The following is a 23,802-nucleotide window of genomic DNA, read 5'->3' as shown; positions in this document are numbered from 1 at the left end:
TCATGTTTTTACAGGAGAATAGTGGGAACCTGGACTGACCTTGACTGCGCCCTACACCCATTATTGTTTTAAAACCAAGCTTCCTAAAAGGAAAAATGGTAGTGTGTGTGTGTGTGTGTGTGTGTGTATGTGTGCAGGTATGTGAGTGTTTATAGAATGAAGCGTCTATATTAGAAAGACAGGAAATCTTTCTTTCGTTCTTTCTGTTGGCTTAATGGGAAATGTGGGTAACACAGTGATTTACAGAATAACGTTTTTCTGCACATGTGACAATGAGGGAAAGCAGGCAAGAGTAAAAAAAACATAACACAGAGACATAAATAATCTGAACCTACAACCTTTATTGGACTGGTTAAGGTGTGCACAGGAGCAGATTTTAGAGTCAGGAAGAGGAGGGTGAAAGATAGGGGAATATAATCAGAGAGGAAGTGAGAAGAAAGGAAGGAAAGTGTAAAGGTCAAAGAGAGCCAAAACAGAGAGGGCAGCAGCGCTTTCTCCATCACGGAGCCATGCAGCCAACAGTTTTCACAGGTCTCTGAAAAGCTTTTCACACTTGTCTGGGATCTGCCGGGGAATCCCGCAGGTGATCCCGCCCTCAAGAGACAGCAAGGGAGATGCCTCGAGGTCCAGAACTGAGCGGAGCTGTAGACTTGCCCAACACTACTTTTAAAAGCCGTTAAAACTCACAGGGGGTGACACTGTCAAGGATTAGACTGCATTTTTTCCAGAGGTTTAGTGTCTTTCCTATGCAACAACAACACTAAAGAGTCCTTTGCCCCAGCATATCCTGCTCTAAACCTCCTCTCTATTCACTTTTGGAGTTTACATCCATTTTGCATAACTTATTGCCTTCTGGGACTGCTTCAGTGTTGGCCCTGATGGAATCATCTCCTTTCTTTTAATTGAATGTTGAATTGCATGTGCCTGAAAAAGGGCCTTTCGCATCTTGCATACTCGGCAAAAAACCCAGAAAGATTGTGGAACCAAAAAACAAAGCAGACACACTAAAAAGAACATTTGCAGAAACAAGTGGGTTATTACTGTAACTGCAAATAGATCAAATGTCAGACATGTGTGTCCGTGGAAGACCAAACAAGGGGAAGAGCACTGGAGAGCGGCTGGCAGAGATAAATTGAAAAGGGGTTGGGGAGACACTCCATTATTCTCATCTGAACATTTTCTCTCATAGATGTGATTATGCAGAAGCCTGAGGGACTGGAATTCACTCATAAACACACGTGTGGTTATGGATGAGCTAGAGGACAGGGGAGGAGACGACAGAGTACAGGGGTAAATGGGATACCTTTCACTCATCTGGTAATCAGAGCAATGACAGAAAATAAATAGCAGTGAAAGCGCAGGTTAATACACATAATTGCTCAATATCCCTGATAAAACCCACACCAATCTATCAATATGATTTCTTGACATATTTATTTTTCCATTTCTGATCTTTCCAGCTCCTATCCATATTTTGGGCTCAAATGCCTTCATTTCATTTCCCAGGAGCTCCCCTCACACTCACCAGGAGCTGTGCTGTGGCACAGGAGGCTGCAGCTTGTCTCCATTTACTGTTCACACCACTCTCAGCAGAAACCGTCCAAGCATAATCAAGTACCTTGTCCCCTTGGCTTTTCTGTAATAACGCAATCCATCTCTTTCTTTGATATAAGCATCTCCAGTATATTTTTCATTTTAAGATCTGCTATTCTTACACATATTGTGTTAGTGTGCAATCTGTGTAGTACAGTTTATATCACATTCTTTTTATATCTATACAATCATACAATACTTCTTAGCCCCCCCCCCCCCCATCGGGAACAAACCTTTGCATGAGCTAACATAGAGGAATTTCTACAATACATACTCAATGCTATTCTGTGGTATGCAATGATAAAATGTACTGAAACAGTACACTGACGTAGTGGATTTCTGGAAAAAACGAAGAAAGAAGAACAAGAACCTTGATATGAACCTACTTTCCCTGTCTGATACTAATATCAGCCACTGTTATTGTTAAAGGCGGGCATGTCATGTGTCAGTTAAGCAGCTACTGTAGGTTGTAAAGTGTTGATTGGCTGGCGTAACGTTTGACAGGGAGCAAGTCAGAGGATCCTCCCGCTCCCACAAGAAGGCTTAAGAGCGGAGCAAGGAAGGACCTTTTACCAGAAAGAGGTCAGTCTGTTGCGCATCTGGACAAAAAAAAAATTGCGGGTGAGAGTTCATTATTGATTACTTTTATCCTCATACAAGAAAAACAAATGTTTGTTGCAATAAAACTATAAAGTCAGTGGATGTGATCGCTGTTCAGTTCCAGCTTTGATTCCAGACCCGTAGACACAATAAAAGTCAGACATGTCCCCCACACACACACACACACACACACACACACACACACACACACACACACACACACACACACACACACACACACACACACACACACCTACAGCCCACGTCTTGTTGTGCTGAGTGGTCTGGGAGCGGTCTGTCAGCGTGTCTGCAGCTGGTAACGGTCAGCCCGGCGTGTTGATGGTCTTCACTGTGTAATTCTGGAAGAGGGGCTGCAGGAACATGCCCAATGTGCCAAACACGCAAACAAACACAAAGATCCACAGGAAGAGGCGGTCAATCACCATGGCAACGTACTTCCAGTCCTCGCTCACCTGTGGAGTGGTTGGAGAGAGAGAAGTTGGGGGCGTCAAAAACTGTGCGGGATGGGGAGAAAAGGAAGATTAAAGTGAACAGAATCAGACTTTCTAGCAGCTCTCTCATTATCTCTCCCTCTCTCTCTCTCTCTCTCTCTCTCACTCTCCTTCTCTCATCCCTCTGCTTTTAGCTACGCAGAGGATTAATGGAGGTGAATGGTTAATGTGAGCAGAGACTTGTTTAGGAACAGAGCGCTGATGAGGTCCGACACTAGTCAAGGAGGAGAAGAAGGACGTGTGGAGAAGCGAGAAAGAAAGGACTCAGAGAGGCAGAGGGGGGATCTGGCATTTGAACCTCCGTGATGATAACTGGAGAGGAAGGGGAGCAAAGGGGCGTCAGTGGGAAGGAAAGGGTTGCCATGCCATTCGGTGTGCCAGGAGAGGGAGGATTTTAATGCAGCCAACATGCGGGACGGTAACTATGGTAATGATGGACAGAATTTGAGAGGATTGTCAATTGCCGTGTCAGCTTCTTTCATTTCAGAAAGAAGCTTTTTTTCCTTGAGGAAAACCAATGAAAAACAACAAAAAAACAGAAACCACCGCCCTAGCTGTGATGTCTCAGCTCTGTTCCAGCTGTACTACTTCTTTATGCACACGTCATGGTGCTGCTATAATTACATCTGTGTTGGAGAGTCACAGGGTTGTGGCTGCGTCACCAGACCGCTCTGCTTTGCTTGGGGTCTGTTGTGGTACCCCCTCACATTTCAGATGGAAGAGTTAAATCAGTTGTACAAATATAGAACATGATACGGCACTCATCTGTGCAGCTTGGCACACATTTTCTATCTGGTGACGTGTCTGGATCAAAGAGGATGAAACAGTGAAGACCACTCTCACACACAGACCAGGTAAGTTCATGCAGCTATGACACTGTCAACAGAAACCACAGTCAGTAAACTGCAGTGTTAACAGATTCATTGGCACCGTTTTTTTGGTCAAATAGGAACTGTAAAATGTTATTGCAGTATAAAAGCAAATTATAGTCGCAGAAATGTGCCGGCTAAAACAAGCAGCCAACAGCTGAACATTCACTTTTCTTTGTAGCTCTCCTGTTTCGAATCTGAGGTAAACAGCTTTTCACATTAGCCGTTAAAAGTAAACGATTCCTATAATTACCTGCTGGTTAATAAGTTTGTATTTTAATAACATTTAAAGACATTTAAATATTTTAATAATTATCATATATTTAATTTTTGTGATTTTATAATAATGATGACGTACCTTACTAACAATTGCTTTCTCTTTACATCCACTGTCGACACTTTACACTGACACTTTATATTCTTATTTATACCACTACTGATATGTACATTTACATTGTACATTTACATGTACTTTTTTTTGACATTCTTATATTTATATATTTTGTACATACGAGACATGCCTCATTTATCTGTTATTATTATTATTATTATTATTATTATTATTATTATTATTATTATTATTATTATTATTATTATTATTATATTTATATATTTTGTACATACGAGACATGCCTCATTTATCTGTTATTATTATTATTATTATTATAATATTTATATATTTTGTACATACGAGACATGCCTCATTTATCTGTTATTATTATTATTATTATTATTATAATATTTATATATTTTGTACATACGAGACATGCCTCATTTATCTGTTATTATTATTATTATTATTATTATTATTATTATTATTATTATTATTATTATTATTATTATTATTATTATTATTATAATATTTATATATTTTGTACATACGAGACATGCCTCATTTATCTGCTATTATTATTCTTTTTGGTACTTTCAACGTCTTGATGCTCAGTTGTTCTTGCAATTGCCCCTCAGGGATAAATAAAGTCTTCTGAATCTGAATCTGAATCTGAATCTGAATTCTCGTGATGAAAATGTTTCCAGGCACATTTGGTTAACTCTTATTAGTTTTCTATACAAATATCAGTAATATGTTTAAAAACATGAAATGAAAGACGTGTTAACGGTGGTACAGTAACACTCACGCTCTGGTCGTCATCCTCGCCCTTCATGTGGTTGGCGATGAAGCGTACTCCTTCCACAGCCTCCTCAAACCCTGGACAGGCTTGAGCCAGCAGAGCGTGAGACAAACCAGGACCTCCGACTTGCTTCCCCCTCTGCTGGTTTCCGGAGCCGGCCTCCCTCACCCTGTTCAGCCCGTCCATGGACCCGCCTCCCGCACCCCCCAGATCCCCTCCAAACTGCTTCACAGTCGCTCGGTTCACGTAGCACGTGCAAGGGTCACCATCGTCCTTGCTGAACACTGCCGTGGAGGCTCCGTTGCCTCCGTTCCCACCAGTACTGCCCAGCCCGAGCCCCACCATCAGGCCGCCCACCTCGCCGCTCCGTCCCCCTTCCTTCTGCTCCTGCGCTCTCCTCCTCTGACGTAGCCGCTGGCGCTCGCAGCTGTTGCGAGGCTGGCGCATGAAGAGCAGGGCGGGGAGCTTGTTGAGGAACACCAGCTTCACCCAGGGCGGCATGGTGTGTGTGGTGGGGGAACGATGGTGCACGTTGAGCACACACACACTTGTGACAATGGAGAAAGTCACCAGAACCATAGTGAACATCAAGTACTTCCCCACCAGAGGAACGTCCAGTGAAGTAGGGGGGACGATCTTGGAGATCAGCAGCAGGAACACAGTGAGAGCCAGCAGCACCGAGATGCAGAGCGTCATCTTCTCTCCACAGTCGGACGGCAGGTAGAAGACCAGGATAGCGAGGGAAGTGATGAGCACGCATGGGATGATGAGGTTGATGGTGTAAAAAAGAGGTTTCCTGCGGATGATGAAGTCGTAGGTTATGTCCACATAGGTGGGGTCGCCCGGGTTTTCATTTCGTCTGCCTGGCAGAGCGATGATGTCCCACTCCCCGCTGGGCGTGAAGTCATCCATGCTGGCCACGTCGGCACGAAGCACCAGATCGATCTCAGTGCGGTCGTAGGTCCAGGAGCGGAAGCGTAGCGTGCAGTTCTGCTGATCAAACGGGAAGTGCTTCACCTCAATTTTACAGGCTGATTTGTAGATCGCCGGTGGCAACCAGAAGATACTGCCATCATAGGACACCACTGCATTGGAGTAGAAGGAGACCTCATACACCCCATCAGCACTATGAGAGATGGAGATGGAGAATACACAGTAAACAAGATGGGAAGCGTTATATATTAGTAAGATTGTGCCTCTAGTCAGACACCCCTTTTTCCTCTCACAACCATTGAAGTTTTGTGCGTCTCATTTCTTCAGACACATGAATTCTCAGGTAAAAATACAGACACCTCTCAGTTTAGTGAGTTCACATCTATGTGAGCCCACCTGCTTTTATAATCATAAGGAACGGGGTTGGGGAAACTCAGCTCACAGGTCAGCTTAGGCTCAATGGAAAGGGTCGACTTTGACCTTTCAGTCAGAGGTCATGTCAGCAAACTTGAGCAGGAGATTGAATTTCAATGTAATTCAAGATTTTTTGGTAAAAAAAAAAAGTACAAAATAGATAATGGTGTGACAAATATACAATATATCCATTAGGATGATTAATTGTTTTAGACTCCCCCTCATAAGTGCTTTCTGCAACACATAATTTTTCACTCTAATTCAATAAGAAAATAATCAAGATTTAAAAAAAAAGATAGCAGCTCTGACACGGATATAAGAAGAGCTTGTCCTCCTATTTCAGTGACTGACAGCGATCGAGACTTGGAGGATAGCAAGCCGACCTGGGGTATGCAGGATTAGCAGGATCATTTTATCCTTAGTTAGCTGGGTCGGCGATCTTTTAATCTTCCTGAAAGCAAGGACTGAAGCCGAGAAAGAAGAGAAGGCCAAACATATCACTGTACTCCGATGAGCTGATTTGCATAGACTGTAGACTGACATTAGTTTCATTACATTGAGAAAACCAGTCTGCAACATTTTTATCTCCCTCAGACAAACAAGCTTATTCTTACAAACAAAACATCCTGTTTGGTACTTTAAGGATAAATATATAACTCGTGCACACCTGCTTGTTTTTTTTTTCTCTTTCATGACTAGGTTGGACAGTCAGCGCATTTGTGGAAGCGTATTGTGGAGATTTCTGTCCACCTGTGAAAACGGCTTGTCACTTATCGGGCTGAAAATTGTTTCAAAACCATCTCCAAAGAATAAGGTCCCCACAAAAGTGGGACTGATTGTGTGCAAACAAATAAAATCTGATATCATTGTTACCCTCGTCGGGAGGCTGGTAATGCTCAGGAGTTTTCTATTTGGAGAAAAAAGGAACAAAAATAGGCAGCAATGAGAAAGCCTCATCTGTCAAATAAATAAATAAATAAAAACCACTGCTACATAGCTTGTGGATTAATGATGCCAAAACAGAATTTTGGTTGAATGTGAAGACTCTTGTTTTGAGAAAATTTGTCGACAGCTTTCTGAGCAATGATTACTTCTGAATTATACCAGCGAATATGAAAAGGAAGTTGAAAATCAGTCCAAAAACCTAAGTCCAAAAAAAAGCGGACCATGCAGCTAAAGAATGGGTTTTAGAATAAAGTCTTGACCTTAATATAATTATGCATTATATAATATGCTGTAAAAGGGATTGATTTATGTGAGGAAACCTGCCAGCATCCTGCAGTGGAAGCTATTTTGTGAAGAAGAATGGACTGAAATTCCTTCAAGCTAATGAAGAGTACTGATCGGTAATTAACACAAATATTTACAGTCACATGAAAAAGAAAGCAAAACCTCTTTCAATTCTTTTAAGTATCAGGACATAATGAAAAAGTATCGGGTCCTTTCCAGGTTGTCATGTTACCATCTGATAATTGTAATCATCTAACTACAACTGCCATGATTTATTTTACACTGTTCAGTTGAAACTGCATTAGCAATGTGTGAATAACTAAGAGTGCAGGTTTAAGGATTAAGTTTTTGTAGAACCACCTTTAACTTGAAAATATCTTTTCTTTTAATGAAATTATCAGCACCTCACATCATAGTGGAGGAACCTTGACCTCTGGTCTTTACAACATTGCTCAAGTTCAGTCAGGTCTGCAGACATTTCATCACTCAGCACTTTATTTGGCCTCGGTCTGGACTTAGACCAGTTCCAGTGTCTCCAAAAGGACATCGTTCCGAAGTCTTTTGGTTTATTTAAATGCAATTTTACAAACCTAATGCACAACGCCATGTTCCTTTTAAATGGAAGAGGCTTTCTCATGGCTCCTGCATTTAACATGGCTGCTGCTTAATTCCTATGGAAGCAATAGAAGTATACTTAATTTTTACTCCTTTCGACCTGAGCCATATGTTTTATAGGTGTCCAGCAATCCAAACATACTGGGGCAGTTTTTTTTCTACTTTGTCCTCAGTTCTGGACTTTGTTTTGCAACCATGTCCACTTATAGCAATTTTTGGAACCCCTTCTGTTGAGTTAGCTCTTAACTTTAGACAAAAACAAATCATTGCATTTACTTCTCTATTAGCCAGACGTGTAATACTGCTGCACTGGAAGTCCAACAAGAGCCCTTCCATAGCCCAATGGCTTAGGGATGTCATGTTCTTTTTGAAAATGGAGAAAATAAAATATACTGTGAGAGGTTCAAGGAAGAAATTCTATGACATATGGCAGCCCTTTATAAACCATTTCAACGAATTAGTGCAGCTTCCTCCTGATTGAACCCATCAAGTACTTGTTTTTTAGTATGTACCCATCCATGCTAGCTGAATTGTTTTCTTGGTCCTTGAATTTGCCTTCCTGTTGAGCTACTAGCCACGAGATCCGATCCATCCCCAGCCAGTATTAGGTGCTACATTATGTAGATGTATTAGATGAAAGCTTTGAGTGTGTGTGTGTGTGTGTGTGTGTGTGTGTGTGTGTGTGTGTGTGTGTGTGTGTGTGTGTGTGTGCGTGTGTGTGTGTGTGTGTGTGTGTGTGTGTGTGTGTGTGTGTGTGTGATGATTCTATGTGGGGGTGTAGGGGAGGGAGGGGTGCCTTTTTTCTAGTTCTTCAATTTTATTTTATTCCTTTTGGGGTAATATTGTCTATTGCAGTTTTTTGTTGTTTTTTTTACCTTTATAATATATTAGTGTGATATGTTACTATTTTATATATGTATATATATTTGTGTTTTGGGTGTTTTGTGTTTTGGGGGGTTATAAAAAAGAAAAAAGACATTTCTATTGTACTCTATTGTGAGCAATGATGTACAGGATTTCTTTTTGAATAAACAAATCTTTCAAAAAAAGAAGTATACTTAATTTTTCACACACTGCTTCTGCTTCTTTTGCTTAATTTTTGGGACATTAAAAAAGAATGAAAGTCTAATTTGTAATGTGATCTTGTTGGGTTGTCTGTACTTAAATTTAATACCTAGTCATTGACTTTTGTTGTTTTTTATGTCCTGATATGGCAGACTTTGGAATTGATTAGAAGGCGTAAATTCCTCTTCACATGATTGTGATTGTAGATCTCGCTGCTCAAGGGGCTCACACCAGACACTGGAGCATCTCCCTCATTCACCAGGTACATTTTCATTTTCTGTTTTCATTTCATTGGTCTCTTTTAATTTACCTTTATGATTTATGTGAAAATCTGATGTTTCCTACTTTTTATTTCTTTATTCTGCTCTAAGTGGCAGAATTAAAACCCGTACCTTTACAACGGAGGCATTGTACTGTGTATGACGATGAAGACAACCTTTAATGCCATCACATCCTCCTATATGATTTATGTGCACAGCATATTCATCACACATTTAACAGGTGATAAGAGGAAGAGACCTGTCTTAATGTAATAATGTTTATTCTGGGTCATTTACCATACAAATTAATGATATCACTATGGCAGTGCAGAACAGAGTTTGTGGTGGAGATGACTAAATCTTTAAGGTGTCTCTTGAGAGTTGGAGGTATAGCAATCTCTAATGTGAGTAAATTATAGAGGACATAACTAGTCAAGTGTGGCAGGCATGAATGTGTTATACACTTGAGGATGCTATTTAATTGATGCTTTGATTCTTAGTGACATACAATGGCAGTGGCTGGATCAGTTTACAACAGAGTTGGCTTTAAGGCATTGTCTCTTACAATTGAGAATTGTACATGCCCTTTTTAGCATGTTCTTGACTGTGCATGCCTTCATGACTGTTCCTGTCCTCTGTAAGCTTTCTGAACTAAGTGACGACAGGCGGGTGAGAAAGACAGTGACTCACTTGTTGTAGAGGACCACGTCAGGCAGCCAGATGTGTTTTGAGGGCAGTCTGACCTTCATCATTCCATCAAACTCCTCGGGAACCCAAGTCAGCCTATAGTCCTGCCACTCCTGAGGAGCAATAGAAACACCATCATCTTTAGTCACTTATCTGTCAATCACCCAGCAGCAAGAAGACGTCTCGGCGCTGAGAGGAGAAGATCTGTCTGTCCATCTAAAGTCAGAGGCCAATGTGACACATCAAAATGCGCATAGGCCGGGGGAACATCCTGTCCTCTCCGTGCCTTCATCACACTTTTAACTACTGGGCAAAGACGGAGCGAGAGTAACACTCATGTTAGTCAACCCTGAAAAGACTTTTAAGACACCCTGCCACACACCAAGCAGTGTGTTTAAAACCGTATCTACGGTAATGCAGATTCCTTGTATGTCAGCGAGCGCGTCCTCTATGTAACCTTGTGTAATCGATCGGCATTATCCTGTTCTTGTGTTGTAGGTTACTCTATGACATTGCCATACATTAGCCTGTGCAACTGGTGACAATCAGCTTCTCTGCGTAATGAGCCGAAACCATCACGCTAAATCGACTGTCGTAACTGTGATGTATTGTGGTTATTGCACTTTCTCTTGATTAAGGGTAGCTTGTTATTGGTCCCCCTTCTTTCTGAAGGTGAGGTCCATCGAGTGCTCCTGGTCGCTCTATCCTTCATTACATGTCATGAATCCTAACTTGTTAGATTGTTGGCATGTGTGAATATGAGACAGAGATATGTGTGTGTTTGGCTGCTGCACGATTGAATTTCTCCTCTGGGAGATCAATAAAGTCTTCTATTCTATATATACTGTATATATATATATATATATATATATATATATATATATATATATATATATATATATATATATATATATATATATATATATATATATATATGTATATATATATATATATATATATATATACACAAGATATGTATACAGTGGGGCAAAAAAAGTATTTAGTCAGCCACCAATTGTGCTAGTTCTCCCACTTAAAAAGATAAGAGAGGCCTGTCATTTTCATCATACAGTAGGTTCATTTCAACTATGACAGACAGAATGGGGGGAAAGAATCCAGGAAATCACATTGTAGGATTTATACTGAATTAATTGGTAAATTCCTGGGTAAAATAAGTATTTGGTCACCTACAAACAAGCAAGATTTTTGGCTTTCACAGACCTGTAACTTCTTCTTTAGGAGGCTCCTTTGTCCTCCACTCGTTACCTGTATTAATGGCACCTGTTTTAACTGGTTATCAGTATAAAAGACACCTGTCCACAACCTCAAACAGTCACACTCCAAACTCCACTATGACCAAGACCGAAGAGCTGTCAAAGGATGTGAGAAACAAAATTGTCGACCTGCACCAGGCTGGGAAGACTGAGTCTGCAATAGGTAACAGCTTGGTGTGAAGAAATCAACTGTGGGAGCAAATATTAGAAAATGGAAGACATGCAAGACCCCGTGGGGTAAAAATGATCAGTAAAAATCCCAGAACCACATGGGGGACCTAGACCTGCAGAGAGCTGGGACCAAAGTAACAAAGGAACCATCAGTAACACACTACGCCGCCAGGGACTCAGATCCTGCAGTGCCAGACGTGTCCCCCTGCTGAAGACAGGACATGTCCAAGCCCGTCTGAAGTTTGCTAGAGAGCATTTGGATGATGCAGAAGAGGATTGGGAGAATGTTATATGGTCAGATGAAACCAAAATAGCACTTTTTGGTAGAAACACAACTTGTTGTGTTTGGAGGAGAATGAAAGCTGAGTTGCATCCAAAGAACACCAAACCTACTGTGAAGCACAGGGGTGGAAACATCATGCTTTGGGGATGTTTTTCTACAAAGGGACCAGGACGACTGATCTGTTTAAGGGAAAGAATGAATGGGGCCATGTATCGTGAGATTTTGAGTGAAAACCTCCTTCCATCAGCAGGGCATTGAAGATGAAACATGGCTGGGTCTTTCAGCATGACAATGATCCCAAACACATCACCCGGCCAACGAAGGAGTGGCTTCATAAGAAACATTTCAAGGTCCTGGAGTGGCCTAGCCAGTCTCCAGATCTCAACCCCATAGAAAATCTTTGGAGGGAGTTGAAAGTCTGTATTGCCCAGCGACAGCCCCAAAACATCACTGCTCTAGAGGAGATCTGCATGGAGGAACGGACCAAAATACCAGCAACAGTGTGTGAAAACATTATGAAGACTTACAGAAAACATTTGGCCTCTGTCATTGCCAACAAAGGGTATATAACAAAGTATTGAGATTAACTTTTGTTATTGACCAAATACTTATTTTCCACTATTATTTGCAAATACATTCTTTAAAAATCAAATTTTTCATTTTGTCTCTCATAGTTGAGATATACCTGTGTTCAAAATTACAGGTATATCTTTTTAAGTTGCAGAACTTTTTGGTGGCGGACTAAATACTTTTTTGCCCCACTATATATGGCTCCAAACTGTTGATTTGTTCAATCATGGTGTTTCTCCTATTCTCTGATGGATGCTGTGTTCCAGCTTTGCAATCCAAGAACGGCTCATTTCGAGCCTTGCTGTTGCGTCACAAGAGTAGCCTCCTCATGCAAATACAGCTCTTGTATTCTGCTCCATATAAAATTGAAACACTTTAGACTCCCTTTATTGAAGAGCTGCAATATTTTAACCCATTATTCAATCTGGATGTGATCCAAGATTCTGCAATGATACTGAAGAACTAAGATATACTATATAACTTTAATACATTTTCATAAAAAGCTGAAATCCCGCAGAAAAAAACTGTGTCAGTGTGCAAATATTTCCAGATTCGAGCGTGTCAAACAGAGCTCAGGTGTGGGCAAAGATCCAGCCGTGTACTACAGGGCTAAAGCTCAGCCAGAATCACATTACTGTTGCAGGGTGAGTAATGATAATATAATTCACATCACAAAATCCCCTGACAGATGCACATTCAGTATTTGTGCAATAGGAATTTCTTGCCATCCATTTAATATGGTTTGAGTAAAATAAAAAACATCTAACACTCATAAATTTTGACTCCTTTTTTATGTTTCTTCAGATTGATTTTGAACTTTTTAAGTCATCTTATTGATGTATCTCATTATGTGACAGTTCAGCAGTCTTGTCATTTCTGCTGCTCTATGTGAGAGGAGACACTGGGCGTGCGACCCACAGAACCAATGAAACATATAGAGCACAGAGATACGGCTTTCAGCCGCACCACAGCTCATGCATCATGCTCTACTGGTATGATGACACCGTGGAATCTGATTATATAAATCATCATGCACTGCGGGGTACTGTAGAGAGAGCCCGTTTTCTTTCACATCTGTGTGCCAGAGTCACATTTATGACTGCCATCCAAGTCCCTCATGGTTTGTGATTCATTTAGTCTGACCGAACTGTGTCACAGTCAAATCTGAAAGTAAAATAACAAACAAACAAACAAAACAAGAACATCCAAAATCTAATCCTTGACTGCATGGTCTATATTTCATAATCACCAGTGTTAGAAAAACCTTAGCTTAGTTACTCACCTGAGTTAACCAGACATTAGTGGTCATCACCTGCTCCCTTTCATGCTGTAGAAGAACACACACATATTACATATTACAAACATATTCTTTAAAAAATATGTTCAAACCATTTTTCTTTTATTCTTAGTTCTCTGCGTGGTCCTATGTTCTGGTCCTGGTTTGTCCCTCTTTACCTCGAATATTTGGACTTTTAGGTTTCTTTTTAGCGTGTGTGCAGTGCTGATCAATATCTTTGGGTCTGATGCGCCTCTGGCCAGATCCACTGATGACTAAACTGATCTCTAATGTAAACAAAAAGCACATATACATATATATATATATATATATATATATATATATATATATATATATATATATATATATATATATATATATATATATATATATATATATATATAATAGACATAATAATAAATATTTTGGGGGGGGTTAATAAAATGATGATCATGTTAATGCTGTTTATTTTAAACATTTAATTTACTATTTCATTTGAACATTATTTCATGAAATAAGAAGACTTAGCTCAACTGCAGGTACCTGACTTTCATAAAGCTTATGTTGCTGAATTGATATAGGAATGGGGGGTGGTAGTCTAGTGGCTACAGGTTGGCTTGGGTCTTTTTCTAGTTATTGCTTCTTTACTAAAGATGAACTTTTGAGAAGGAAAAAAAACACATCAAAATGCTCTGACAATCCTGGTAAGAACATTTGACAATTCAGTGCTCCACATAAAACTTAGTTGGGTAACACATTTATCTCAAAACTTCCAGCGCAATCTTCTGATTTCACTGCATCTTAACTGCATCCAGCGTCTCCCGTACCGGAGGCAAAACTTATCCTTCAAGAAGACATATTATGCCATATTTCCACACGTTGATACAATTTGTCAAGGTCTTAATGAAATGCCTGAGACATGCTTTGATCAAGACCCACAGACTTCTAAACCCTGATTACCCCCCCCCCACACACACACACACACACACACACACACACACACACACTAAGGGTGTCCTTCCTTTGAGCCTCGTGTACAGATTTGCACTACCACGTAGTCTCAAATTTGGACAGAAAATCTACAAATGAAATTACTTAATTTGTGTTTTAGCTCAAATTATCACATAGCAAAGCGAACTCACGCTACAAAATACTCGCTGGACGTTTTATTCTCAGATACTTACATTTGCTTGCATGCAGATCAGTCACACACAGTTGGTACTGGTCGTTCTTTTGTCAAAATCAGCCTGTAATTCACCCTTTACATATCAGCTTAATAAACCCTGGGCATCGCTGCCACGTCATTGCTCTTTATTTAGGCTCTTGGAGGCAAACATTGAAATAGTCTCTTTTACAGTAGTGTGAAGTGCAAACTACATGTATATGGGTTAGGGTAGGAAATAGGAAAATATAAATTAGATCAAAGCAGTTAGATCAAAAGATTTCCAGACTACTTTTTTCTTTAATAGACCATTCAAGTGTATTTTCAAAAAGAAAAATAAATGTAACCTTTAATTCAATATGAATTTGGTTTGCATGTGTGGTGTGAATTGAAGTATGAGTATCATATTTAATCGTGGTGCAGAACAAGACGTGTTACATGTTAGAAATCTCACCACGCTGATGAGCTGGGCCAAGGACACCATCAGCTGCACAGTAACCAGCTCAGAACCATTAGTCGCAGGACGTATCAGTTTGTTGTAGTGTGCTGGGTTTAGGAGATGCTCCACCAACCGCTCCTCTGTGTCTGCCCCGAGGCTGCCTGTAATGAGAGCACACTATCGTCATCAAGTGGCTCTATCAGGAGACAAAGAATGCTGCAGCCATCTGGATCTCTCCTGGTTTTATTTAAAAAGACATTTACTGAATGGAAATATGTTAAAAACATACAGATCTGAAAATCTGTGGTGCTGTGGAGCTTCACCGTTCGGGCCCTTCTCTCACTGCCAGCATTCAGAGCTTCATGACTGTCCATGTGCATTGAGAAAGCAAAAGCCCTGTGCTATTACTACCACCGCTGACTGGAGCACGCCAGCGCAGCTCCACGCAAACGCCGGACAAGATCTGACATCACAGAAATGAGTCAACCAGTCTAAATGTCCTTAACTCCATCCTTGCTGTCTGGATCAGCCGTTAAGTGCCCCCGCTCTGTCTCCAGCTATTCACCTATGCCGTGTTGCACTTCTCCTCAACTGACAGTCTTTTGTAGCGTTGAGTTATTTTCATCCATCTCTCACTCTTCCCCTGCCTAGCTCTCTCTCTCTCTCCCGTCTGGCATCACTCCATCTGTGGCAGACTGTAGTTGTATCTGTGAGTGGTGGAGTTTGAGCAGAGATGTCACAAAACACACACACACACACACACACACACACACACACACACACACACACACACACACATACACACTAGAAGAGGTTTTTTTTTCTTTTTTTTTGCAGTGAGAGACATGATGCACGCAAAAAACAAGTTATGCTGTGCACCTTCTCCTGGTTTTCTCTCTCTGGCATTTGCTCCCTACCAACTCTCTCCCATACTTCCTTCACACTCCCTTACGACAAACACAGGCTGCTTACAAGGACACAATGGACTTGACATATTCGTACACAAACTTTTTGTAGCTGATAATGGTGCAGCCAAACAAAGATGTAAACATATAAAAGCTTGTATGTCTTCAAAATTTTAAGAACCTATATTTTGTTAAGTTGCAAGTTAATAATTTTACACTTTGAGTCTAATAAAAGAGGTTTGCCTGCTTTAATAATCAAAAGACATTCCTTTTTTTCTTTTTTTTTAGTCAGTTGCATCAAAACCATTAGTCAACTTCTCTCTGAAATGCTTTATTTCAGCTCCTGTCCCTTTAAGGTAACACCCCCCGCCCCCAAAAGGCCCAGTGTGCACTGATTAATCAGGTCATTTATCCAAAATGAAGTGAAGTGCGTGGCAGCTGCACCTGTTTTTCGCAGTGTGTCTTCGGTTACTGGGCAGAAATTATGCAAATATGTTGAAAGGTAAAAGAAGCAAAGTGTTGACTGCAGAAGAAGCATGTCTAAGGAGTAGTGTGTCTTGTATTGGATAAAAGATCTCTTTGTTAACATTACGGCCAACCAAGCGTAACCGTAGCATGTAAATTGGCTATGTTATACAATTGGGAAAAAATTATAAAATGCTCAAAAATGGTACAAAGACTATGTTTTCCTCTTTTTCTGAATATGAACATGCAGTTTCTGTATCACCGTGTTGCTAATTGACGTAACTGAGACAAGTACGCTGTGTAGCTGATTAGTGAATCTACTAAAAGTTAAGTTCAGTCTCCAACAAAAATATCAAACAAATCCCTCCCTTCAGCTTCTCTGTTGTGAGGATCCCCATTTTAAAATAATAAAGAGCAGAAATTCATTTTTGACTTGTACAAAATAAATACACAGTCATAAAAAAGGTAAATGAATATACAGAAAAAGATGAAATACAATGTTAGATTAAATCAAACTGAATACATCTATCCATCCCTTTTCTATACCTGCTTAATCCTATACAGAGTCACGGGGTCTGCTGGTGCCCATTCCAGCCAAAGTAAAGGTGAAAGGCAGAGATACATCCCTGGACAGGTCGCTGGTCTATCACAGGGCCACATTTATAGACAAACAACCCAAAGTGAATACATTCGGATAAAATGTAGTTTTCTTCAACATTTTACTGCACTTTTTGAATGTGCCCATCTCTGAACACCGCTCTGACTCTCTTTCCTGCCTCTTCCTTTCTCTCATATCAAACTCCCCCCACCCCTCCCCCTCCAGCGCTGCTGTGTTCACTGAATGGGAATGATAGCCTCTGCCTGTGGATCAATGACGACTCTATTCATTCCCCACGCACTAACTCAACACACAACCCCCTTTTTCCTCCTTTTTTTAATCTTACACCTGTCACATTTTCTTTAACATTTCCGCTGTCTTTTCATCACTCTCCTGGGCCCATATCTTTTCTTCTGCGTCCTCTGATTGGATCCCTCTCTCCGTCCCTCCCCTTCTCCTCCGTGTTATCTCCATCTCCCTGCCGGTGACAGCTGCTGTCCATTTATTGCCTCTTCCCTTACTGATCCGACATCATCCATACACATCCTGTCGGCACATGCGTGTAGCACTCAGGTTATTTATTGCACACCAGGGCTGGATAACTGTTTCATAGTGTATGAATTTTGTTTCCACATATTCATGAGGGAAATAAGCATTACTGTCTGTGCCTGAACCATATGAGTAATGTATATTGCTCCCTGACCCACAATGCAATAACACTGGCGAATAAGACAGGAAGCCAATATAACTCGCTTAAAGAATGATGAAATCGAAAACCTCCACATTTCAGTCACGTCACGCATGTTAACCGTAACATTAGACCATCTACATGACAAGTCATCAGTCACTTTCATTTTTAGCATTGCAAACACAATGTCTCAAGTTGTGTTTGCTTTGCATCTTTCATTATATTGCAATAGATCATCTTGAAAAGTTCTAATGCCTCAATAGAAGACAGTACTGCAAAGCTTTTCCTTTTAAGTTCACAAAACTCGCCTGAGCTTCTAAGATAGGTGTCTTTACAGTTGAAAGATTATTCTTTGATATCTTTTAAAAATCTTTGGTATTTGTTTTCAAAAACAGCTCTGACACGTTGTTAAGTTAAAAACAAGGATGACTAACTTCAAACGGAGATGTGGCAAATTCAAATGCAAATTCAGAAGAGAGAAATGTCTCAAACAAATGGGAGACATTTTCTTCCTGCCTTACTTCACGTGGTTACATAAGATATGGCTTACATTTCTGCATGAACTACTGCACTTACTTGGTTAGCCAGGAGGTCTAGACTATATTTTACAGCCCTGAGTAAAATTAAGGAGCCTAACAGACGGCTTCAGTCATTCTAGCTTGATCTCTTACTGAAAAAAGTACCCACACACTCTGAATTGATCACCACCATGTAAACTCAGCCGCTCGTCTCCAGCACTCATTAATGCAGACGGAAGTGGCTCTCTGCCCGTCTCCCCGAACAACGCTGACACTAAAGCTGACCTGAGCGGCTGCAACATCGCTCATGGCTCAGGTTGTATTCTGCTTGTTTTCTAGTGCAAATATTGCAAACTTAATGTGACACTATGAATTTTTCAGCAGGGTTCCCCATTAGACCCCGGAGCAACGGAAGTGACACACCAGCGTGAACGTGCAAACACAGACACACACCTCAGTGACACAGCACCTGAGCAGACAAACTGGTAGCTGCTTTCATCGTCTGTGACAGATTCACTCTACATTCCCCTCTTTGTCCTTTCTTCAAAGAGCCATTGATGTAAACATGCTGACAGAGCGAACCTACCGGTGTATGCTTTTGCTTCTACCTGCTGTCGGGGACTAGATATATTATTTAAGTCCAGCACACGCTGTAAAGACAAATGTTGTGAATTTCAAAGTGATGGAGAACTAAATTTTAATTACCCGCTAAGACTATTACAGTGATTATCTCTATTTAGACAGCTTGCTCAAATGAGAAAAGGTCACTTTTTGCTCTCCTTTAAGTGGACTGCCAAAGAGGCTTTTTGGCTGCATACCTTTTATGCTGAAATATTCTTAAATCAATAATAGAGAGATCCATTGATCTACTGGCAACACCCAACTGGCTCTGTAGAGGCCATAGAACTAGGAGATTAATATCGATTCACCATCTAGCCGCACTATCACAGCACTGAAAAAGCAGAGCCATCCCACTGTGGACTAAATGGAAGCGGAAGCATTGTTGTCTTACCCAAGTCCACAGTAAAGGAAAGTGCAGGCAGGAAAGCTTATGCCCCATTTGTTTAAACAGCATAGCACCTAACCGGTTTTAGTAACAAACCTCGATCCTGTCTGTAATCATCTTTTTATTAAAAAAAAGCCCCATCATAATGCAATATTACTCTGCTCAAGAATCCTTCAACGCAAACCTTGGATTGTTTACAGAGAAAAAATACAGCTGAACTGAAACAAACACAACAATAATACAAAATAATACAAAAACAGAACAAAGATCAAAATGAACACATTTTAAAATACAGATGGGCATTTAAAACAGACAGCGGACAGAAGCACTTTTACTCATTGCCTTCAGTCAGCTTTAAAGCAAATATTTTGTGGTTCTGGGTTTTTTTGAAAATTGATGACAACTTGCTAATTTGGGTTTTTAATTGATGCAAATTAATTCAAAAAGGTGTTGATGTAGTTCTGAGTCTGCTCGGAAGCAGGTGGGAACCTCTGCTCCATGTACATGACAGAAATAATATCCACTAATAGCTGATATAATTTGCTTTGATTTTTCAAATATTCTTCTCATAATAATATTGTCTAAACGCCATTTATGATATAAGCCACACACATTACTTTTCCTATAGCACATGCGTTCATCCACTTCCTCCTGCAGCACAAATTCCCCTCTGGGCTTTGAGACTTTGCTGTGGGGATTTCCAGAAATATTGCACTATTTTAACGTATAGATCAGTTAAATTATACATTTAGAAAAACATTGCAACCTGGAGTATGATCAGCCAACGAAGGTTGTTGCACAAACCCCATAGGATATTACAAGATAATACAGTCTGCTGCTGCTAGCAAAACAGACGCTTCTGCTGCCACACCATCACAGTTGAGCACTATATTTTATCAGGCCATCAGAGGACAGAATCATCCACACTTCACTATGAAAATGGTTTTCATCACAGACTTGAATATTTAAGTGCATGAGTGACTGACTCAGTGAAGCATTGGGACAAAACAGAACAGATTGCTTCTATTCTGTGCTGAAGAACTGCTTTTGAAATCACATCACAGCAAAAACGTAAGGAGAACATGTCAGTGATGTTGAGTTTACTAAATAATCCTCAATTCAAAAGCCTCATTATGAGGAAATATGACTTAAAGCTACAGCAAATCAAATAGAATATGCTTGGTATTTTTCATTTGCATGAGAAACTCTGGTGCATGAGGATTTATGGCTTTCTAACGGTGGTGCCCATTCCAAGAATTGTAATAAAATGCATCACTTGAACTGCTTTATGCTGTTCTGAGCAGCTATTATTATGTGATATCATTGGTGTACACATAAATCATGACTTCTAGCAGCCAGCTGACAATACGTGCAACTGCAGGACGTGATTCTAACAAACATTTTGGATTTGTGCCCTCTTTCTCTCTGCAAAATAATTCGTTTCTGTGCTTTTTTTTTTGTTTCTTTGCCTGTTTACTTTTTGATGTCATGCTATTGCTATAATGATACAAATGGTTCTATCATTTATTGATGATTACATTGATGTAAGGTGAGTGTTATCTTTAGAAAAAAAAACTCAGTGGAGCAATATAGGGAAAACCTTTCCATGATGTTTTATTAAATATTTTTAGACAAGGTCAAAATTAACACTTGCATCGTACCTAACGTCTCTTATCTGCCTCTACTTCTCCTCTGCTTCCGTTTTTATTAAACCTCTGTGCTCTCCCTTTGCTTTCTTAATCTCCAGGGCTGCACTGCTGTACAGTGCTACTATTCACTCACATGAGCACTCCGACACACACTCAAACACACACATACACACACAATCTTGTGCAAATCACACATGAGAGCACACGGTTTCATACATGGAATCACACACATTCTCACATGAATGTGGGCCTGTGTTGTGACTCTGCTGAGCATTTCTAATCACAGATGCTTCCCCTTCCCGCTGATCTGATCCTGTTGCTGTTGTGTTTGGGCCCAGAAGGATAGAGACAGAAAAATTAGCAAGCAAGATGAAAGCAGAAAGTGAAAGGAAAAGAGAGATTAAGAGGGCTGGTTGTTATGTGCAGATTAGGATACTGCAAAGGACTGAGAGACGGAACGGGGAAGCAGAAAAGAGCAGCCTTAAATGACTGAGCTGAGCTTTCTGTTATACAGTACAAACAAAGAAACACTTCAAATTAAATAAGTGCCTTTGTCAAACAGTGGGAGAAGGTCACAGGGTGTCTCAAATTAAAAGTATTTGAAAAAAAAACACAACTCTTGAGCTTGTCCCACGCTGTGTCTTGTAACAGGTCAAATATGCATGCCCTGCTGGGGAAATGACAAGAGACATCCTTCTCACACAGCAGGACGGCCACATCCTATCTGCAGAGTCTCAGACAGGTGTCCTTGAACAACCTTGTACACAAACTCAGACTCCTTCTGAGGACACGCGTGCAGAAACCAGTCTAACCATATGCTGCTTTTTCTGAGCACCTAGTTCACAGTTCTACCTTTTGCTTCCTTAATTATGGAAAATATCTAATGGTGTTATAAGTTCATGCTCCAGGTCTGAAAGCACTCAGAGTTTTGTCCTTTTAACTCGTTAACACAATAAACATTTCTTTTGAGAATATTTTTAGAATATAATATAACTTTTCTCTGTGTTTTCATATGAGGTAGGCTACTTTAAAGTTTTACCTCTTGTATTTACATCTCTTTAACTCTTTGACTCTGTCTTTTTGAAAATTGAATAGGTTTGTGTTTTAAGTGTTTAAAATGGGGGGAGATGGGGGGTTAATTCAACTGATACATCTTGTCCTCTATGATTTTGTGATTGCTCCTGGATGCATCATGATAAAATACATAGTATGACACTTTTCTTGCATTGTGCATCCAAATTAAAAATATTGCATTAATGCATATTGTCACTACGGGTGATGACAAAACCTTCATCGGTGCCAGACATGTGTATGTGTGAGAGTGTCTTTGTGTGTGCGTGTAGTTACTATATCACTACTAAATACTGATTGAAAAATATAAAGGCAGTCATAATTCAACCAGTCAGTTTATGAGTTGGAATAAATCATCTGAGCAAACAGTAACACCAAAGTACAGTTGATATAAAGAGGTAAAATACATCCAAGGAGCCAAATAGCAAACACTCTAGACATAGCTCCTTTGCTCTAAATGGACTCCAACAATCATGTCATAAATAAGAAGTATACCATCCTAATGCATGTGCCTCATAAAAGCTGTTGAACAGAGACAGGCGGCTTTTCTTTTGCCTCTGGATGTCACATAATTTTCTCTTTGATGACAGGATGTAGAAGTTGTTTAAGCTCAACATGCCTCTCATTAACCTGCCCACTCAATGCATGACCTCAGTGTTAATGAGGGAGAGGGAGGGGTGAGTGGTGACATAATTTCAATCTCTTTGCCCTTCTTTAATATTCAGGAAGAAAATTATAGCAGTTGCTACAATTGGGCTGAGGCTGAGGTTTCTAAAAGGGAGAATACCATTTTGCTGGTGAGGAATTCAGGATAACTTTAATAATCCCTTCAGGGACATTTTTTTTGTAATTGCATGCTACATTGCAACCAATTAGCAGAGAAACAGAGGTTGGTACATTAAACTGTTTTTAGTGTGGAGTACTGGAATAGTGATGTGTAGTGTATGAATGAGATTTTCTCCTCAACACCACAATTAACACGCCCACTGACTGAGGACACGCTTCATATCGCATATGTGACTTGAGATACTCTCCACCCAGAGTTCATTCGCAACCATCCTGCTTTTGAAAGTAATATGAGATGTCTCTTTTATACCTGAGACATACAAGATTTGCACACAATGCAAGCCATGTTGGCTTGTGCGTTTGCTCCATCAGAAATAGAAAAAGGACTGTAATTGTTCTCCACATCAGGCAATGAGGTGATGCTGCTGTTATGAGAAAGATGGTACAGATGGCGACACAACAATCAAATAGTCATTTTATCTCTGCCTCCCCTCAGCATCCAAGCACTTCTTTTGATTTCATCCTCGCTTCATACTTTCAGAGTCCATATTCCCTGTGAGTGTGAGAATTTTTGTATTTTTTTTAAATTTTTTTTGCTTTTGTTTTTTCATTCAAAGGTTATTGGGCAAACAAAAGTGAATCGATTGGAGCTGGCAGTTGGACAAAGTAGGGAGACACTCACCTCCTGCAATGGCGAGGAGAGCCAGCAGCAGCAGCGGCGGCCAGCCGTCCATCATCATCAGAGCCCGGAAAGGTGTTCAGCGGAATGGAGAGGCCACTCCGAGCAGCCCGCAGTCCCGCACCAGCTCACGATCCGAGCCTCCCCTCGCTGCTGCTGCTGCTGCTGCTGCTGGGCATGGTGACGTCGGGGGCCTTCCGTCGCCCCACGGTGCTCGCTCCTCCTTCTGCCGGTGAGGGGAAAACAGGAATATGTCCTCGCTGGAGCAGGTGAGCCGCGCTGGGTCTGCGCTGCTGCTGCCGCTGTCCGCGCTCAACGCTGCTCCGCGGTGCGGAGGAGGGGGCGGGGGAG

General features: G+C 40.6%; 1 protein-coding gene across 1 annotated transcript; it reads right to left on the bottom strand.

The window, feature by feature from the left end:
• Positions 1-332: 332 nt before the first annotated feature.
• On the bottom strand, positions 333-23,764 carry chrnb2 (cholinergic receptor, nicotinic, beta 2). Its single transcript, XM_061716862.1, has 6 exons — positions 23,455-23,764; positions 15,102-15,247; positions 13,492-13,536; positions 9,915-10,024; positions 4,714-5,833; positions 333-2,666 (listed from the first exon to the last, which is right to left on the bottom strand). The coding sequence occupies exons 1-6, from the start codon at positions 23,510-23,512 to the stop codon at positions 2,517-2,519; spliced, it is 1,629 nt and encodes a 542-aa protein (XP_061572846.1). The 5' UTR covers positions 23,513-23,764; the 3' UTR covers positions 333-2,516.
• Positions 23,765-23,802: the final 38 nt, after the last annotated feature.

Source organism: Cololabis saira, chromosome 3 (assembly GCF_033807715.1).
Source record: "Cololabis saira isolate AMF1-May2022 chromosome 3, fColSai1.1, whole genome shotgun sequence".
Taxonomy (NCBI): Eukaryota; Metazoa; Chordata; class Actinopteri; order Beloniformes; family Belonidae; genus Cololabis; species Cololabis saira.
Note: the sequence above shows the minus strand (reverse complement) of the source record. Positions and strands in the feature narration are given on the sequence as shown.

Bases quoted from the DNA above. Each gene is read 5' to 3' on its own strand.
- chrnb2 (XM_061716862.1), bottom strand. From the start codon at position 23,512: ATGATGATGGACGGCTGGCCGCCGCTGCTGCTGCTGGCTCTCCTCGCC. The intron at 13,537-15,101 runs GTGAGATTTCTA...GTTCTTCTACAG, and splicing joins TGGCCCAGCTCATCAGCGTG to CATGAAAGGGAGCAGGTGAT. The intron at 5,834-9,914 runs GTGAGTCACTGT...CATCTCTCATAG, and splicing joins GACGTGGTCCTCTACAACAA to TGCTGATGGGGTGTATGAGG.